Raw genomic sequence first — 21341 nt, 5'->3', positions numbered from 1 at the left:
TACCTTACCGCACTTGCACACATGACAATAAATTCAACTAGATTTGAGAATCGCAGAGAAGCAGTATCTTTGGTATTACAACCAGAGAGGAAATGGGGGGAAGAATAGAAATGTGCACATTTCCTCTAAAGGAAACTGACTAAATAGATTGAGTTCTGCTGGTGGATGGCATTTCAACAGAAAATTAAAAAAATCAATACTTACATATATCATGAACGTTGCCACCCTGTTTCCAGATTTCATCCTATACAGTGAACTGTTTGGTGACTAATGCAAATCAAAAAGGAAAAAATATTATTGAGCAATGATCGTTTTCGTGTGTCTTTAGACTAAAAGATCATAGACTTAACGCCTTCAATGTTTGTATTTTTTACTATGTTTTCCAGAATTGTATGTTATTGTCCATTGATAAAATAACTAATATTTATTTTCTTGAATTAGAATGGCAAACATTTAAAGTGGGTTAAAGTTCACAGCAATACACAGAACAATATGAGCATGATCGCGACATTCAGCCCTCGAGCTTGCACCACCAACTGATTATATCTTCAACTCACACTTATCAACATATCTTTTAATGGAGAAACATTCATTGACCTTTAGTATCTCTTTGGATTATAACTAGAATCTCTGGTGACATATGGAAGTTACTGAACTTGTATCTGGACTTTCAAAAATCCTTTGACAAGGTCCCACACGAGCAAAATTAAAGCACATGGTATTGGGGGTAGGATATTGACATGGATAAAGAACTGGTTGGCAGACAGGAAGCAAAGGGTAGGTCCTTTTCAGAATGGCAGGCAGTGACTAATGGGGTGCTGCAAGGCTTGGTGCTGGGACCCCAGTTATTTACAATATATAATAATGGTTTAGACGAGGGAATTAAATGTGACATCTTCAAGTTTGCAGATGACACAAAGCTGGGTGGCAGTCTGAGCTGCGATGATGATGCTATGAGGCTGCTGGGTGACTTGGATAGGTTGGGTGAGTGGGCAGATGCATGGCAGATGCAGTATAATGTGGATAAATGTGAGGTTATCCACTTTGGTGGGAAGAACAGGAAGGCAGATTATTATCTGAATGGTGTTAGATTAGGAAAAGGGAAGGTGGAATGAGACCAGGGTGTGCTTGTACATCAGTCACTGAAAGTAAGCATGCGGATACGGCAGGCAGTGAAGAAAGCTATGACATGTTGGCTTTCATTGTGAGATAATTTGAGTTTAGGAGCAAGGAGGTCCTACTGCAGTTGGACAGGGCCCTGTTGAAACCATACCTGGAGTATTGTGTGCAATTTTGGTCTCCTAATTTGAGAAAGAACATTATTGCTATTGAGGTTCACCAGGTTTTTTCCTGGGATGGCGGGACTGACATATGATGAAAGAATGGGTCAACTGGGCTTGTAGTCACTGGAATTTAGAAGGATGAGAGGGCACCTTATAGAAACATATAAAATTCTTAAAGGATTGGACAGGCTAGATGCAGGAAAATTATTACGCATATTGGGGAATCCAGAACCAGGGGTTATAGTTTAAGAATAAGGGGTAGGCAATTTAGGACAAAGAGGAGGAAATACTTCTTCACCCAGAGAGTTGTGAATCTGTGGAATTCTCTGCCACAGAAGGCAGTGGAGGCCATTTCACTGGATGTTGGAAGAGTGGGCTGAAAGATGGCAGATGGAGTTTAATGCTGATAAGTGTGAGGTGCTACATCTTGGCAGGACAAATCAAAATAGGACGTACATGGTAAATGGTAGGGAATTGAAGAATGTAGGTGACAGAGGGATCTGGGAATAACTGTGCACAGTGGAAGTGGAATCTCATGTAGATAGGGTGGTAAAGAAAGCTTTTGGTGTGCTGGCCTTTATAAATCAGAGCATTGAGTATAGAAGTTGGGATGTAATGTTAAAATTGTACAAGGCATTGGTGAGGCCAATTCTGGAGTATGGTGTACAATTTTGGTCGCCTCATTATAGGAAGGATGTCAACAAAATAGAGAGAGTACAGAGGAGATTTACTAGAATGTTGCCTGGGTTTCAGCAACTAAGTTACAGAGAAAGGTTGAACAAGTTAGGGCTTTATTCTTTGGAGCGCAGAAGGTTAAGGGGGGACTTGATAGAGGTTTTTAAAATGATGAGAGGGATAGACAGAGTTGACGTGGAAAAGCTTTTCCCACTGAGAGTAGGGAAGATTCAAACAAGGGGACATGACATGAGAATTAAGGGACTGAAGTTTAGGGGTAACATGAGGGGGAACTTCTTTACTCAGAGAGTGGTAGCTGTGTGGAATGAGCTTCCAGTGAAGGTGGTGGAGGCAGGTTCGTTTTTATCATTTAAAAATAAATTGGATAGTTATATGGATGGGAAGGGAATGGAGGGTTATGGTCTGAGCGCAGGTATATGGGACGGGGAGATTATGTGTTCGGCACGGACTAGAAGGGTCGAGATGGCCTGTTTCCGTGCTGTAATTGTTATATGGTTATATGGTTTTCAAGAGAGAGTGAGATATAGCTCTTTGGGCTAACGGAATCAAGGGATTTGGGGAAAACAGGTACGGGATACTGAGTTGGATGATCAGCCATGATCATATTGAATGGCGGTGCTGGCTCGAAGGGCAAAATGGCCTACTCCTGCACCTATTTTTCTACCTTTCCATGTTGCTACCAGAGCTCTAGCAACCTGGAATGTAGCTGGTGCCTTTGGCTGGAAGCCCCCAGTTCAGATCAGTTTGTTTATTGTCACGTGTACCGAGGTACAGTGAAAAGCTTTTGTTGCATGCTAACGTGCCAGGGGATAGACAATACATGATTACAGTCAAACCCTTTACAGCGTAGAGATACATGAGGGAATAATGTTTAGTGCAAGGTAAAGTCCGATCAAAGATAGTCCGAGGGTCACCAATGAGGAAGATAGTCACTTGTTGTGGTAGAATGACACAAAGCTGGGTGGCAGTGTGAACTGTGAAGAGGATGTTAGGAGGTTGCAGGGTGACCTGGACAGGTTGAGTGTGTGGGCCGTTGCATGGCAGATGTAGTATAATATAGATAAATGTGAGGTTATCCACTTTGGTGGCAAAAACAAGGGGCAGATTATTATCTCAATGGGGTTAGGTTAGGTAAGGGGGAGGTACAACGAGACCTGGGCGTCCTTTTACACCTGTCACTGAAAGTTGGCGTGCAGGTACAGCAGGCAGTGAAGAAAGCTAATGGAATGTTGGCCTTCATAACAAGAGGATTTCAGTATAGGATTAGAGAGGTTTTTCTGCAGTTGTATAGAGCTCTGGTAAGACCACATCTGGAGTATTGCGTACAGTTTTGGTCTCCTAATTTGAGGAAGGATATCCTTGTGATTGAGGCAGTGCAGCGTAGGTTCACGAGATTGATCCCTGGGATGGTGGGACTGTCATATGAGGAAAGATTGAAAAGACTAGGCTTGTATTCACTGGAGTTTAGAAGGATGAGGGGGCATCTTATAGAAACATATAAAATCATAAAAGGACTGGACAAGCTAGATGCAGGAAAAATGTTCCCAATGTTGGGCGAGTCCAGAACCAGGGGTCACAGTCTTAGAATAAAGGGGAGGCCATTTAAGACTGAGATGAGAAAAAACTTTTTCTCCCAGAGAGTTGTGAATTTATGGAATTCCCTGCCAGAGAGGGCAGTGGAGGCCAAATCACTGGATGGATTTAAGAGAGAGTTAGATAGAGGATACAAAGGACATTTATTATCACATACACCAATTGGTGTAGTGAAATTTGACTTAATGGGCTAGTGGAATCAAGGGATATGGGGAGAAGGCAGGCACAGGTTATTGATTGGGGACGATCAGCCATGATCACAATGAATGGCGGTGCTGGCTCGAGGGGCTGAATGGCCTCCTCCTGCAACTATTTTCTATGTTTTTTCTATGTCTAATGGTTCAGTTGCTTGATAACAAGTCAGAGCACATGTGTGCAACTGACATTGGCAAGACATACAACCCTTGGAGGCAGGAGCTCAGCTTCACTGGTATGAATATTCACAACATCTGCAGCCGCTTAGGGTAGTGACATCCATCCAATTGTAAGCCTATGCCTGAAGAAACTTTTCTTCATTTTCGTCCCAAATGGTTAACTTACATTCTAAGATTATTAACGTTACTTTCAGATGCTGCAGCCAGAGGACACATCTCCCTGGGTCATCTCCCTCCTACCTACAGGGTAGGTCACAGGCAGCTCTGCCTCAACACCAGAGGATATTGTTTTAAGGTGAGAGGGGGTAGATTTAATAGGAACCTGAGGGACAACGTTTTTTACACAAAGGGTGGCGGGTATATGGAACAAGCTGCTGGAGGAGGTAATTGAGACATGTACTATGCAACATTTAAGAAACGTCTAGAGTGGTAGAAGGGTAGGATAGGTTTAGAGGCATATGGGCTTGCACTAAACATTATCCCCTTATCATGTATCTATACACTGTAAATGGCTCGATGTTCGTGCCATTAAATATGGGTACAACCCAAGTGATCTGCTCTGTTCCCTAACCAAAGACTCTCCATCTAACACTCATCTACTTGCAGCCTTGGAGGAATATTTGACGTGCTATCTCTGCCTTCATTGCCAGCATTTATTTTGAGCTCTGTATCTGGCCCCCGAATCTGCCCAAACCACTAAATATGCATCTGATACGGGTCAGTCTGACCCGAAATGTCACCTATCAATGTTCTCCAGACATGCTCCTTGACCCGCTGAGTTACTCCGGCACTTTGCGTCTTTTTTTTTTTGTAAACCAGCATCTGCAGTTCCTTGTTAATACATCCATCTGGTTTTATTCTGCAGCGAGACCTGGGTGTCATGGTACACCAGTCATTGAAAGTAGGCATGCAGGTGCAACAGGCAGTGAAGAAAGCGAATGGTATGTTAGCTTTCATAGCAAAAGGATTTGAGTATAGGAGCAGGGAGGTTCTACTGCAGTTGTACAGGGTCTTGGTGAGACCACACCTGGAGTATTGCGTACAGTTTTGGTCTCCAAATCTGAGAAAGGACATTATTGCCATAGAGTGAGTGCAGAGAAGGTTCACCAGACTGATTCCTGGGATGTCAGGACTGTCTTATGAAGAAAGACTGGATAGACTTGGTTTATACTCTCTAGAATTTAGGAGATTGAGAGGGGATTTTATAGAAACTTACAAAATTCTTAAGGGGTTGGACAGGCTAGATGCAGGAAGATTGCTCCCGATGTTGGGGAAGTCCAGGACAAGGGGTCACAGCTTAAGGATAAGGGGGAAATCCTTTAAAACCGAAATGAGAAGAACTTTTTTCACGCAGAGAGTGGTGAATCTCTGGAACTCTCTGCCGCAGAGGGTAGTCGAGGCCAGTCCATTGGCTATATTTAAGAGGGAGTTAGATGTGGCCCTTGTGGCTAAGGGGATCAGAGGGTATGGAGAGAAGGCAGGTACGGGATACTGAGTTGGATGATCAGCCATGATCATATTGAATGGCGGTGAAGGGCCGAATGGCCGAATGGCCTACTCCTGCACCTAATTTCTATGTTTCTATGTTTCTATTCACTTCAATCCGGCACACTCCTTGACCAGCCTCACTCGTGGTGTCCTCTATAAACTCACCGTTGCATGGTCAAAGTGTGGCTCATAGTGACCTCCAATCCCATAGTTCACGACCTGGAGATACTCTGCGTAAGGCTGCTGCACGTTTAAGCCGGTGAGATGAGCAATCCGCAGGTCCAGCTTGCCGATCACCGGGTCCACTGTCTCTTTGAGCCAGGCACTGGGAAACAATATACAAACACATAACTCAGTCAGTTAGTCTGGCTGACAGTACGAAAAAACCCATCAGTCTGACCCAAAACGTCGCCTGTCCATGTTCTAGAGAGATACTGCCTGACCAACTAAGTTACTCCAGCACTTTGTACCTTCTTTTTCCAAATAAAAACTTTTTTAAGAAGGGTAAGTAAATAATTGTGTATCCCGTTATATTGGAAACATAGAATGCAGGAGTAGGCCATTCGGCCCTTCGAGCCTGCGCCGCCATTCAATGTGATCATGGCTGATCATCCAACTCAGTATCCTGTTCCTGCCTTCTCCCCGTATCTCTTGATTCCGCTAGTCCTAAGAACTCTATCTGGTGCCCCCTGTCCCACTTAGGAAACCTGAACGGAAACCTCTGGAGACTTTGCGCCCCACCCAAGGTTTCCGTGCGGTTCCCGGAGGTTTTTGTCAGTCTCCCTACCTGCATCAACTACCTGCAACTTCCCGCAACCACCTGCAACCTTCGGGAACCGCACGGAAAAGTCTCCACAGGTTTCCGTTCAGGTTTCCTAAGTGGGACAGGGGCATTAACTCTCTTTTGAATGCATCCAGTGAATAGGCCTCCACTGCCTTCTGTGACAGAGAATTCCACAAATTCACAACTGCCTGGGTGAAAAAGTTTTTCCTCATCTCAGTTTTAAATGGCCTACCCCTTATTCTTAAACTGTGGCCCCTGGTTCTGGACTCCCTCAACATCGGGAACATGTTTCCTGCATCTAGCGTGCCCAATCCCTTAACACGTTAATAATTATGGGAGCAGTGCTAAAAGGAATGAACATTACCAGGTGGACCCTACCTATCATCTGCTAGGTCTATTTCAAAGCAACACCCAATACATAAACACTCAACAAATATTAAAAGGAAAAATAACATTTATTGTCAGTCATAGAGCGATACAGCATGGAAACAGGTCCTTTGGCCCAACATATCCTACCAACACTAGTCCCACCTGCCTGCGTTTGGTCCATATCCCTCCAAACCTGTCCTATCCATGCACCTGGTTAACTGTTTCTTAAACGTTGGGATAGTCCCAGCCTCAACTATCTCCTCTGGCAGCTTGTTCCACAAGCCAACCACCCTTTGTGTGAAAAAGTTACCCCACTGATTAAATTTTTCCCCCTTCATCTTAAACCTATGTCCTCTGGTCCTCGATTCACCTACTTTGGGCAAGAGACTCCATGCATCTACCCGATCTATTCCTGTCATGATTTTATACATCTTTATAAGATCATCACTCATCCTCCTGGGCTCCAAGAGATGCTTTTAAAAGAGAGCACCATTTATCAGTATTTAAACTAAATATTTAGGCTTAGGTTTAGTTTTATTAATGTTATGTGTACCGAGGTACAACGAGAAGCTTTGTATTGCATGCCATCCAAACAGATCAGATACACTATACATAAATACAATCGTCAATAGATAGAGCAAAAGGGAAGATAAAAGAATGCAGAATATAGGTCCCAGCATCGTAGCGCATCAGTTCCAGAAACAAAGTCCAATATCTGCAATAAGGTAGAGGTGAATCGGACAGTAGCCAAGCTTATGGCAAGACCGCACAGGAGCCTGATAAGAGAGGGGAAGAATCTGTTCCTGAATCTTGTGCTGCGTGCTTTCAAGCTTCTGCCCCTTCTGTGAATGGGAGCATGGAGAAGAAGAAGGAATAACTGGGATGGGAACGTCTTCCATTTAAAGAAGGAACATGCATTTCTATAACGCTTTTTTAAAACGTTTCACATTTAATTCATAATTTTTTATTGTGTTTCTGCAGATGACGCAGACTCCAATTCCAGCGTTCTTGCACCCTCCATATTGCAGCTGTCAATGTTTCTGGTTTTTCAATCACAAACTGCTAGTCTGTGTTAGTCCGCTAAATCCGCTTTACTTTCTTTTTCCCCTCCTTCATTGGCCTCCTTCACACCTGCCTTTGATTGGTAACCCTCGTGAGGTGCTTTGGTTTATAATAGGACTGGATATTGTGTTTCTGCTCAAGCTTTCACTGTAGTTATATGTTTAAACTTGAGCTGCTATTTTCTATCGTAGCCTCAGTATCTCCTTTCGGCCCCACTCGCCTTTAAAACTGAGTTTATATTGACATTCTCTTTCTTTCTAACTGAACATGCTCCATCACATCTACCTCCTTAAGCTGCACACAATGTGCATACACTGTGCCTCTACCCATTGCACTAATCTATCCCACTCTCCCTGCACTCATACTTGCTCAATCTCATGGAACATTCTGCTTTAAATTAGGCAGTGAATGAATGCAAAAAGGATCACATATATTGGAACCATGCCAACAACAGTCTCCCTCAACTGTGCATTAAATAAAATGGATTGGAAAATTTTTCAACTTAATGTGTGCCACAGGGGCCGGATGCAAGCAAGCCACTTGGGTATCTGTTACAAATTCTGTGCCACAACGAAAGTGGAGGAGGATCGGAGAGATTTATGGCAAGGGTTTAAGCTACCCGATATTAAACTTAAGTCAATGCAATGCATTTTTTTTTGTCATTGGCCACGATGAAGTTAAATGATATCAAAGACAAGCAAAGTTAGATAAAGACCGACCAATGTATTGACAGGCGATTACAGCTGGTTAACTCAGAATCCTGCTGACAGCCTTTATAGTGTTACCTTTTACTGATCCGATATTCCATAGCGGTCTGCTTCTCTCCCGAGGCTACTACTGACCTCTGCAACTGTTGAGGCAAGAAAGCAGCATCAGTGCATCCATGTAATGAAAATGAACTGCAGGTGCTGATAGATACCAAAGCTAGACCCATTTTTTCCAGAGATGCTGCTTGACCCGCTGAGTTACTCCAGCCTTATGCATCCATCAGTGCATCCATGTTGTTTCAACCAGTAATCAATATGAACATCTCAATACAAAGTTACTTTCAAAATTGCAAAGTTATACTCTCATGAAATACATCACCAACAATTTAATTGTTAATTATTTGGAGGAGTGACAGAAACTTCAGGTGCTGGAACCCTGAGCAAAACACAAAGTGCTGGAGTAGCTCGGGTCTGGAGTAATGGGTCAGCCAGCACCTATGGAGCCAAAGACAGACGATGTTTCAGGTGAGATGTCGTCTACCCACTCCCTCCACAACTTGTCTTTCAAGAGAGTGCTAGATAGGGTTCTTAACGATAGTGGAGTCAGGGGATATGGGAAGAAGGCAGAAACGGGGTACTGATTGTGGATGATCAGCCATAATAACATTGAATGGTGGTGCTGGCTCGAAGAGTCAAATGGCCTACTCCTGCACCTATTGTCTATTGTGTCTATCTTAGGTGTCAAATTATATGTTCATAGGTTCATAAATCATAGGAACAGAATTAGGCCTTTCAGTCCATCTAATTTACTTCGCCATTCAATTATGGTCGATCTATTTTTTGCTCTCAACCCTATTCTCCTGCCTTTTCCCCACAATCTTTCATCCCCTTACTAATCCAGAACCTGCCAAACTCCACTTTAAAAATACCCAAAGACTTGGCCTCCACAGATGTCTGTGGGAATTAATAACCTTCTCACAAAATAATTTCCTCTTCATCTCCTTTGTAAAGGTACGTCCTATTATTCTGAGGCTGTACCCTCTGGTCCTAGACTCTCCCAGTAATGGAAACATCCTTTTCACATTAACCCTATCCAAGTCTTTCATTATTTGTTAAGTTTCAATGAGATTCCCCCCTCATCTTTATAAAACTCCAGTAAGTACAGGCCCAGGGCTATCAAACATTAACCCAATTATCCCAAGGATCATTCATCAATATCAATGATATTGCACTGACTAAGTGCAGAGTGGAGCTCAGGCATTTTGCATTCATTTAACACAATGTCTGAAGGCAGCTTAAACCAGTAAAAACAAGGTTGTAATAGAGATTGAAAGGTTAACAACAAGCAGACAGGATAAGTACGCAATACCCTTTTGGACAATGAAAACAAAGGGATTTTCTTCAAGTGAAGTCAAGTTGCATTTGCAGTATTGTCAGATGCACACACTCAGTGAGGTACGGGCAAAGCTTTCATTGTACCTTTGCTTATTCATCCTGTCTATTCATTTGGTAATCCATCTACATATCCCAATTTCCATCATAATCCTCTTTATTGCTTCCAGCGGTCTTCAGACATTGTATGTGCTAAATAAATGTAATACGCTTGAGCATATATGAGTGACGACACTGGGCCTGTATTAACTAGAGTTCAGAAGGATGAGGGAGAATCTCATTGAAACTTACCAAATAGTGAAAGGCCTGGACAGAGTGAATGTGGAGAGGATGTTTCACTAGAAACATAGAAAAATAGGTGCAAGAGTAGGCCATTTGGCCCTTCGAGCCAGCACCGCCATTCAATATGATCATGGCTGATCATCCAAAATCAGTACCCATTTCCTGCTTTTCCTCCATATTCCTTGATTCCTTTAGTGGGAGAGTCTAGGACCAGATGCTTTTCTCTCAGAATAAAAGAACATACCTTTAGAATGGAGAGGAGAAGAATTTAATTTTGTCAGAGGGTGGTGAATCTGTGGAATTCATTGACACAGAAGGCTGTGGAGACCAAGTCAAGGGACATTTTTAAGGTGGAGATTGACAGATTCTTGAGTGTCAGGGGTTATGGAAAGAAGGCAGGAGAATGGGGTTGAGAGGCAAAGATAGGTCAGCCATGATTGAATGGCGGAATGGACATGATGGGCCGAATGGCCTAATTCTGTCCCATAATTTATGAACTTATGAGCTCCACCACACACTGACTGACTGTGCTCCCAATGGTCCCCACCATACAAGGAGGGTATACACGAGAGAGGAAAACCAAGGATAGAATGCAACGCATTACTGCTACTCAACTACAATTTCAGACCCTGCACTGTGCCAAGCAAACCATCTTTAGGTTTATATGCAGACTGTGGTGAAATATATGTGTAGAGGTTACAAAATTGCAAATGCCATAATCCACAAAAATGTGTTGGCTCCCAACTCAATGCATTACAAATAATAAAGTTCTCCTGGATTAATTTAACTTCAAATTTAAAGTATGCACGTTGTTTGCTTTGGAAGGAAAATGTGCAAGTCATGCCAGCGCAGTCCACAGGGTGAGAAAATACCATTGCTGTGCTGAAGCTTCCAATGAGCCTCTTGTAACCCATGGGTTTCAGGGAACACATCCACAGTCAGGAAGATCCAAAGGACATCACTACAATCACCATGGTTTTGCTTTCACAAAATTGCTTTACATAGAAACATAGAAAATAGGTGCTGGAGTAGGCCATTCGGCCCTTCCAGCCTGCACCGCCATTCAAATATGATCATGGCTGATCATTTCCAACTCAGTATCCCGTACCTGCCTTCTCTCCATACCCCCTGATCCCCTTAGGCACAAGGGCCACATCTAACTCCCTCTTAAATATACCCAATGAACTGGCTTCAACTACCTTCTGTGGCAGAGAATTCCACAGATTCACCACTCTGTGTGAAAAATGTTTTTCTCATCTCGGTCCTCAAAGATTTCCCCCTTATCCTTAAATTGTGACCCCTTGTTCTGGACTTCCCCAACATCGGGAACAATCTTCCTGCATCTAGCCTGTCCAACCCCTTAAGAATTTTGTAAGTTTCTATAAGATCCCCCCTCAATCTTTTAAATTCTAGTGAGTACAAACCGAGTCTATCCAGTCTTTCTTCATATGAAAGTCCTGACATCCCAGGAATCAGTCTGTTGAATCTTCTCTGTACTCCCTCTACGGCAAGAATGTCTTTCCTCAGATTAGGAATGTCTTTCCTCATATTTAGATGGAACCATTTCTGTGCAGGTTTTGGGGGAGGAAGGAATTGTATGGAGTTGTGCGGAGCTGTTCCCGACATCGCGGGGGCTCCGGAAAACTGACCATGTTCAAAAATTCCGCGCAGCAATGGCCTGCCGGCCCGCAGCCACATTGAGGCCGTACGCACCGCCTCGACGGGCGTGCGCAGCCTCTTGACGCCGTACGTCACGCGCAAACCTCTCACGGACTTCGCTCGAACTTCACGTCACTCTCTCGACATCCGCGCGGCCCCCACTTCCGGTTTGGTCGCGCTCGCCGCATGCAGTCGCATGCTGGTGGGACAGGCCCTGTACGGGGATCACTCGACCTCCACACGACCCCCGCGCAGCCCCCGCTTCCGGTTTGGTCGTGCTTGCCGCAGCAGTCACATGCTTGTGGGACGGGCCCTTTACTCTTAAACTCTTTCTCATTCAGCAATTCCATTATTGCACTTTACATTTTGCTCCACAATCTCTGCACCATGCGGCTCTTTTGCCCTCGTCATTGTAATTATTGGTGTGTTCGGTGCTGCTTTTGTAGACAAAAAGGTGTCGATACACACATTTAATAAACATTTTCCTCTACACCAGCTTGTTCTGTCACAAAATAAAAAGCACCAGTTATAGTGATCATTCATTACTCACGTGAACGGCATTGTGGGGCAGCAGTAGAGTAATGCCCCTGTCCTACTTAGGAAACCTGAACGGAAATCTCTGGACACTTTGCGCCCCACCCAAGGTTTCTGTGCGGTTCCCGGAGGTTGCAGGTGGTTCCCGGAGGTTGCAGGTAGTGGAAGCAGGTAGGGAGACTGACAAAAACCTCCGGGAACCGCACGGAAACCTTGGGCGGGGCGCAAAGTCTCCAGAGGTTTCCGTTCAGGTTTCCTAAGTAGGACAGGGGCAATACTGCATTACAGCGTCAGAGACCCGGATTTGGTCATGACTATGGGGAATATTTGTGGAGAGTTTGTACGTTCTCTTGTGGCTAAAGGGATCACGGGGTATGGAGAGAAAGCAGGTACGGGATACTGAGTTGGATGATCAGCCATGATAATATTGAATGGCGGTGCAGGCTCGAAGGGCCGAATGGCCTACTCCTGCACCTATTTTCTATGTTTCTGTGTTTCATTGTGCTCTGGTGTATATGACAATAAACGACTCTGAAACTGGATCCAAATCCTTCTCTGCTTGATCTGCCTTTTGTCAACATGGACTTGGCCATTTTCCAATATCAACCATTTGAGAAAGTGGATGAGATTATTGCCGTTACATTGCTGCGTGGGAAATGTCTCCTCACTTCACTGACTGGGAACTGGGTTGAGAGTGTTGGAAACAAGTTTCATGTTGGACCAGTGCAGCCTAATCTGAGGAATCAGTGCATCAAGGAAATTGTTCGCTCATCAGTTCTGACACCCATTAGATTAATGCTAACCGCACTGAACTGCCCCTCTCTGATGGAGGGGTTCTTGAAATGGGAAGAGATATTTCATCATTTGCTTAATAAATTCCAAATATCATGCCAGAAACAATAACAGTCTGGAAATACTGTTGTGCACACATGATTCACGAGGAGTCATTCATTCCAGTCGTCTAGTCTTCATTTGCAATAAGATATTATAAGATAAAGCAAAAAATATATATATAAAACTGCTTACTTTTGATACATAGACATCATTTTTATTTGTATAGTAGTTTTACATTTTATATAGATTTATGCATCACACGAAACAGCCCCTTCAGCCCAACTTGTCCATGCTATGCCAAATGCTTTCTTTACCACCTTGTGTCTCCTCATGCTTCTGATTTCAGAGAATGATGCACTTGCACCCTCATGTCTCTCTCTTCTACAACTCTTCCAGGGCTCTACTGTGCAAGTCCTACCCTGCTTTATATTAGAAAAGTGCAGCACCTCGCTGAATTAAATGCCACCATGGCTCACTTCCCCGGTTGGTCAGGAAACCATTGTGATCTCAAAAAAAATACTCTTCATGGTCCACTGTCCATTTTCAAAGATTATCCAACAGTGTAGGTGGCACGATTAGTAAGTCATCTGTGACCCGAAAATTGGTGGAGTGGTGGACAGGTAAGAAGGTTATTTGCTCGGAATAGTCACCAATCCTTGCACTTGTTCAGTGTGAACAATTTATTCCTTCCAGTCATGTCTGACACAGTAAACTATGAAATGAATACTAATGGAAAAGTGTTCATGATGCAGGAACCAGAATATCTGTATCGCCCGATGACCACTTGAATCACCAAAGCCTAATAGGCAGTGAACCATACCGTTAGGATAGAAACCTGATGGTCATGGTGGGCCGAAGGGCCTATTTCTCTGCTGCATGAGACAATATAACTGTTAGTTATTGCAGCCGTGAGAAATATATTTATACTGTTGAAGCTACATGTTTACAGTTTAACACTACTAATTTCAATATTATTTTCTTTATCCACATGGAATTTTAAAACAATATTCTTGATTATGACATTACCATAGTCCAGGGGTGCAACAGAAACCCATGTTCGATCCAGACTACGGGTGCTGACTGTATGGAGTATGCATGTTCTCCCTGTGGGGTTTCTCTCAGTGCTCCGGTTTCCTCCCATGCTCCCAAGGCGTACAGGTTTGCAGGTTAATTGGCTTTGGTAAAGATTGTAAATTGTTCCCTAGTGCGTAGGATAGTGCTAGTGTACAGGGACCACAGGTCGGCACGGACTTGGTGGGCCGAAGAGCTTGTTACCGTGCTATATCTCTAAGCTAAACTAAACTGAACTAATATAGTTGTATTTTAATTTAGACACTTGTAGGTTTACTGTTCTGATATTACTTTATGCTCATAGTCAGGCTTACTAGATGTCATTACCAACTAAACATAACTATGTCCCTCTCGCTCCATGTTTCCAAAAAACTATTCAGGACGGCCAATAGAGTGAACAAAAATATATATAAATTGTGAATGACACAAGCTCTTGGTAAACAGCAGATGCGATAATGTCTTTAGATTTGATAATTAAAAAATGCCCTACTGGCCACAGGGGAAATGGTGTAAAGATTCATCAGCTGACTCCTGGGGTGGCAGGTTTGCAATCTGAGAGAGATTAACTGCAATTGTTTTTAGAGGAGACTTTATTAAAACTGAGAACATTCTTACAGGGATCAACAAGATGGATGCAGGGAGGATGTTCCTCTTGGGATTAGTAACGGTGCTGAGGAAAAGTATCAGCCATGGACTTATTGAAAGGCGGAGCAGGCATGAGGAGACCAAATGGCCACTCCTGCTTCTGTTGGGATTTTCTTATTACAAGTTCCACAAACTGCCTGCTTAACACCAAAGCTAACCCAACACAAAACAGCCTTGGCATTTACTGCGGGGAAAATGTTGCAATCTCCAAAGTACCTGGCACAAGCCAGCTCCCCGATCCAGATCTGCTCTCTCTATGCTGCACACTATGGACAATTTACAATTTTTACCAAAGCCAATTAACCTACAAAGATGTACGGCTATGAAATGTGGGAGGAAACTGGAGCTCCTGGAGAAAGCCCATGTGATCATGGGGAGAACGTACAGACAGCATCCGTAGTCAGCATCGAACCTAGGCCCCTGGACCTGTAAAGGGCCGGTCCCACGAGCATGCGACGGCATGCGGCAAACGCATACGGGTCAGCCGTACGGCCTTAATGGTCCCCCTTCCCCTGCTCTTCTGCACTGAGTAAAGTATGTACAATTCCTTCCTCCCCCAAAACCTGCACAGAAATGGTTCCATCTAAATATGAGGAAAGACATTCCTAATCTGAGGAAAGACATTCTTGCCATAGAGGGAGTACAGAGAAGATTCACATCACACGTAGTTCACTATCACAGACAGGTACACAGATAGGAAAGGTTTAGAGGGATGTGGGCCAAAAGGGACCAGATTAGATAGGGCATTTTGGTCGGCATAGATGATTTGGGCGGAGAGGCCTTTATCTGTGCTGTACGACTCTGTGACAGAAACATAGAAACATAGAAAATAGGTGCAGGAGGAGGCCATTCGGCCCTCAATCCAGCTCCGACATTCATTGTGATCATGGCTGATCATCCCCTATCAATAACTCGTGCCTGCCTTCTCCCCACATCCCTTGACTTCACTAGCCCCTAGAGCTCTATCTAACGCCCTCTTAAATCCACCCAGTGACTTGGCCTCCATTGCCCTCTGTGGCAGGGAATTCCATACACTCACAACTCTCTGGGTGATAAAGTTTTTTCTCACCTCAGTCTTAAATGACCTCCCCTTTATTCTAAGACTGTGGCCCCTGGTTCTGGTGACATGGCTGTTGCCAACTGAAACCTAAAACCAAAGCTTTAGTTAACTTGGATTGACAGGGCAGTCACGTTGACCCCCTTTATGTTACATATCTTGATAATAAAGTGCAACAAACAGAAACATGTTGAAATTACTCTGAGGAGAAATGCAGAGCATCACTAACATACTGAAATCTCATGCATCACTGGCACTTTGTCAACGGGAAAATGGCCGCTGAAGTTTCTGTTATTGGAGTTTTATACAAAGAATTGGCAACCATCACACAACGAGCTGGCAAATGTTATACAAAATAGAATGACCTCCTACATGGCTTTGGTGTGCATAGTGGTTCGATTATATCTGGGCTTATGATGGGACAGCTGTGAAAATAATGTTTTGTTGCTCTGTGGTTACCAGCAACAGATTTTCCTATCAGCTGCCAAGTGCATGCTTTTGCCAAAAACGGTTTCATGCGCAAACTATTGTGACATTTTAATTCTCTTTCTTGCCCAATTCCATTTTCCCCTCGTTCTGTTGTGCTTTGTTATGCAACACTTTCCCCATCCAACAGCATAAAGTCAGAGTAAAGCCCCCAATACTTCTCCGCTGACATACACTCCGCTTCAAGTGAAGTGGGCAGCAAAGTGGTGCAGCGGTAGAGTTGCTGCCTTACAGCAGCAGAGACCCTGGTTCAACCCTGACCAAGGGTGCTGTCTGTAATGGGGATTGTACATTCTGGGACCACGTGGGTTTTCTCCGGGTGCTCCGGTTTCCTCACACATTCCAAAGATGAAGAGATTTGTATGTTAATTGGCTTCTGTAAATTGTAAATTGTCCCTAGCGTGTAAGATAGAACTAATGTACAGGGTGATCGCTGGTCGGTGCGGACTCAGTGAGTCGCAGGGTATGTTTCCACACTGTATCTCTACAGTCTACAGTCAAGTTTATTGACATAGGTACAAGTACAGTGAGCTCCAGGTACAATGAGGGTTTTGGCCCAAAACGTCGCCCATCTCCTTCACTCCATAGATGCTGCTGCACCCGCTGACTTTCTCCAGCACTTTTGTGTACCGACAATGAAAACTCTTGCTTGCAGTAGCATCACAGGCACATAGACTCATACATTCTGGAAGAATGAGACATAAAGCAAGACATGAGTGTAAAGCACAATTCTAAAACAAGTCCATGGTAGTACAAGAGATGGTCTATAGTATTTCATTGCCAAGGTAGGAATAGAGTGGTGCACGTCGATTCAACAACATGGCGTATGCAGGAAAGTGGCTGTTCTCGAACCTGGTGGTACGGGACGTCAGGCTTCTGCACCTCCTGCCCTACTACACTGACCGGTCCAATACTCGAGTTACAAGGGCACAATTCTCCACCTCGAGATACAGTGCAGAGGAGAGAAACAACGTTGAAACCAATAGCAGAGGACTCTACAGTGAGGAAAACTAACTGGAGAAAGCTATGGCTCTTCAGTCTAAAGGTGACAGAGGGAAAGCTGCACAGATTTAAAGATAGACACAAAAAGTTGGAGACACAAAAAGTTGGAGTAGCCCATAGGGTCAGACAGCATCTCTGGAGAAAAGGGAATAGGTGATGTTTCGGGTCGAGACTCGTCTTCAGACCTTTCTTTTACCAGCATCTGCAGTTCCTTCCTACACAGATAAGCAGTAACTGGGCAGGAAATCTACCACTTTCGAAGGCAAAGGAGGCGACAGAGACTTGTCAAAAGGCATGATTTGGATTGCCACCAAGAATTTCCTTTCTTCACAATGACTAATCAACACTGAAGAAGGGTTTCGGCCCGAAACGTCGCCTGTTTCCTTTGCTCCATAGATGCTGCTGCGCCCGCTGAGTTTCTCCAGCATTTTTGTGTACCAGGAATGTACATGGTGTGAAGGCGTAGATGAATGCTTTGCTTCAGGGGATGTGGTGATGTGGTGTTGTGCGATCAGGTGGGAGCACCATTGAATTGAATAGCCTTCCTTTTCACTGTTTATTCCTGTGAATAGCTGGGGATTAAAGTGCTAACTAGTTGTTTTTGGACAATCCCCAAAACAACGCAGGTTGGCAGCACACAGTGGATATCTTTCTTGCAATCTGTCATTTCTGACATTTGTAGCAAATGTAAAAGAAGCGCTTCCGCTCCTACCAGGTGTGGCAAGGCCCAGAGATGCAGCCAAAACTCCTGCAGTAGAAGCAGCAGAATCCACCTTAACCAGCAGCAGCCTGAGAGACTGAAGTCTGTTTCCTGCCTTGGTACAGATTAGTTTAGTTTAGTTTAGTTTAGTTTAGATCAGTTTAGTTTAGGAATACAGCATGGAAACAGGCCCTTTGACCTACCGAGTCCGCATCTACCAGCGACCCCCCACACTATAACACTATCCTACACACACTGGGGACAATGTACAATTATACCAAAACAATTAACCTCCAAACCTGTCGGAGTGTGGGAGGAAACCCGAGCTCCCTGGGGAAACCCACGCAGGTCATGGTGAGAACGTACAAACTCCATACAGACTGTACCCGTAGTCACGATCCAACCCGGGTCTCTGGTGCTGTAAGGCAGCAATTCTACTGCTGCGCTACCATGTCGAAGGGGCCGAATGGCCTCCTCCTGCACCTATTTTCTATGTTTCTATGTCGCTATGATTAGTGAAGAGTCTAGCTCCTGGTGCCTTCAATTGATAGAATTACACAATGCAACCACAAAAGTGTGTGGTTAAATTGAACCTTTAAACAGGACAGTTTCTATGGCAGCAAGACTAATAACACCAGGGCTTATCCATGGAGTTGGTTATCAATTAGCTTTTCTCCCTCAATCAATATGGGTTGAAGATGAGCGGGAAGGGGTGGCAGCTCACAACCCAGCGGTATGAATGTTGATTTCACTCATTTCAAGTAACCCCTGCATTCCCTCTGTCGTCACCCTAGAGGTCCTGCCAGTTTCACTGTAAGGGATAAGAGAGTATGGTCAGGGCCAAAAGTGACTGGTGTGAGAGGGGAGGTGAATACCGAAGTCAAAGTGTTATACATGAATGCGTGAACTATAAGAAATAAAGTGGGTGCGCTTGGGGCTCAGTTAGAGATTGGTAGATATGATGTTGTGGGAATTACAAAGACGTGGCTGCAAGAGGATCGGAGCTGGGAACTGAATATTCAGGGGTACACGTCCTATCGAAAAGACAGACAGGTGGGCAGAGGGGGTGGGGTGGCTCTGTTGGTGAGGAATGAAGTTCAGTCCCTTGCGAGGGGTGAGAATCAGAAGATGTAGCGTAATTGTGGATATAACCATATAACCATATAACAATTACAGCACGGAAACAGGCCATCTCGACCCTTCTAGTCCGTGCCGAACACATAATCTCCCCTAGTCCCATATACCTGCGCTCAGACCATAACCCTCCATTCACTTCCCATCCATATAACTATCCAATTTATTTTTAAATGATAAAAACGAACCTGCCTCCACCACCTTCACTGGAAGCTCATTCCACACAGCTACCACTCTCTTGAGTAAAGAAGTTCCCCCTCATGTTACCCCTAAACTTCAGTCCCTTAATTCTCAAGTCATGTCCCCTTGTTTGAATCTTCCCTACTCTCAGTGGGAAAAGCTTTTCCACGTCAACTCTGTCTATCCCTCTCATCATTTTAAAAACCTCTATCAAGTCCCCCCTTAACCTTCTGCGCTCCAAAGAATAAAGCCCTAACTTGTTCAACCTTTCTCTGTAACTTAGTTGCTGAAACCCAGGCAACATTCTAGTAAATCTCCTCTGTACTCTCTCTATTTTGCTGACATCCTTCCTATAATTAGGCAACCAAAATTGTACACCATACTCCAGAATTGGCCTCACCAATGCCTTGTACAATTTTAACATTACATCCCAACTTCTATACTCAGATAGAAAGGTACAAAGGTAAAACTCCACATTGGGAGTTATCTACAGGCCTCCCAAACAGTAGCCTGGAGAGAGGGTGCAAGTTGCATCAGGAGTTCAAATTAGCATGTAGTATGGTGGTTATAGGAGATTTAAACATGCAGGTAGACTGGGTGAATTAGGTTGGTACTGGACCCCAAGAAAGGGAGTTTGTACAGTGGCTCCTAGATGGATTCTTAGAGCAGCTTGTACTGGAGTCTACCAGGGAGAAGGCAATTCTGGATTTAGGGTTGTGTAATGAACCGGATTTGATAAGGGAACTCAAGGTAGAGGAACCAAGGTAAAACTCAAGGTAAACACATCTGCAATTTGAGATGGAGAAGGTAAAATCGGAAGTAGCAGTATTGCAGTTGAACTAAGGGCTTGATGGAGGAGCTAGTAAAGTTGACAGGAAAGGGACCCTAGCAGGGATGATGGTGGAACAGGTATGACAGGCACTTCTGGGAATAATCCAGAAGAAGCAGGGTCATTTCATTCCAAAGAGGAAGAAAGATTCTAAGGGGAGTAAGAGGCGACCTTATCAAATGCTGACAAGGGCAGTCAAGGACGGTATGAAAATAAAAGAGAAGATGTACAACATAGCAAAGATGAGCGGGAAGCCTGAGGATTGGGCAACATTTAAAGATCAACAGAAGATAACTAAAAAAGCAATATGAGGAGAAAAGATGAGGTACGAAGGTAAGCTAGCCAAGAATATAAAGGAGGATAGTAAAAGCTTCTTTAGGTATGTGAAGTTTAAAAAATTAGTTAAGACAAATGTGGGTCCCTTGAAGACAGAAACAGGTGAATTTATTATGGGGAACAAGGAAATGGCAGACGAGTTGAACAGGTACTTTGGTTTTGGCTTCACCAAGGAAGACACAAACAATCTCCCAGATGTGCTAGGGGACAGAGGACATAGGGTGACGGAGGAACAGAAGGGAATTCACATTAGTCAGGAAATGGTGTTGGGTAGACCGATGGGACTGAAGGCTGATAAATCCCCAGGGCCTACTCAAGGAGGTGGCTCTAGAAATCGTGTACTTATTTGGTGATCATTTGCCAATGTTCTTTAGATTCTGGATCAGTTCCTATGGGTTGGAGGAGAGCTAATGTTATCCCACTTTTCAAGAAAGGAGGGAGAGAGAAAGCAGTGAATTATAGACCAGTTAGCCTGACATCGGTGGAGGGGAAGATGCTGGAGTTGATTATTAAAGATGTAATAGCGGCGCATTTGGATAGCAGTAACAGGATCGGTCCAAGTCAGCATGGATTTACGAAAGGGAAATCATGCTTGACAAGTCTTCTGGAGTTTTTGAGGATATAGCAAGAAAAATGGACAAAGGAGAGCCAGTGGTTGTAGTGTATCTGGACTTTCAGAAAGCATTTGATAAGGTCCCAAACAGGAGATTAGTGAGCAAAATTAGGGCACATGGTATAGGGGGTAGGGTATTGACATGGATAGAAAATTGGTTGGCAGACAGGAAACAAATAGAAGGGATTAACAGGTCCCTTTCAGAATGGCAGGCAGTGACTAGTTGGGTGC

General features: G+C 44.0%; 1 protein-coding gene across 1 annotated transcript in view; it reads right to left on the bottom strand.

The window, feature by feature from the left end:
* p4ha3 (prolyl 4-hydroxylase, alpha polypeptide III) overlaps positions 1-21341 on the bottom strand; it is a 77817-nt gene that overhangs the window by 10378 nt on the left and 46098 nt on the right. The window contains exons 8-10 of the mRNA XM_055636568.1: positions 8435-8499; positions 5600-5759; positions 205-267 (exon numbers count right to left, since the gene is read on the bottom strand). Coding sequence (XP_055492543.1) covers positions 205-267; positions 5600-5759; positions 8435-8499 — 288 coding nt within the window. The remainder of the gene's footprint in view (positions 1-204; positions 268-5599; positions 5760-8434; positions 8500-21341) is intronic.

The sequence above is a fragment of the Leucoraja erinacea genome, chromosome 6 (genome assembly GCF_028641065.1).
Source record: "Leucoraja erinacea ecotype New England chromosome 6, Leri_hhj_1, whole genome shotgun sequence".
NCBI classification, from domain to species: domain Eukaryota; kingdom Metazoa; phylum Chordata; class Chondrichthyes; order Rajiformes; family Rajidae; genus Leucoraja; species Leucoraja erinaceus.
Note: the sequence above shows the minus strand (reverse complement) of the source record. Positions and strands in the feature narration are given on the sequence as shown.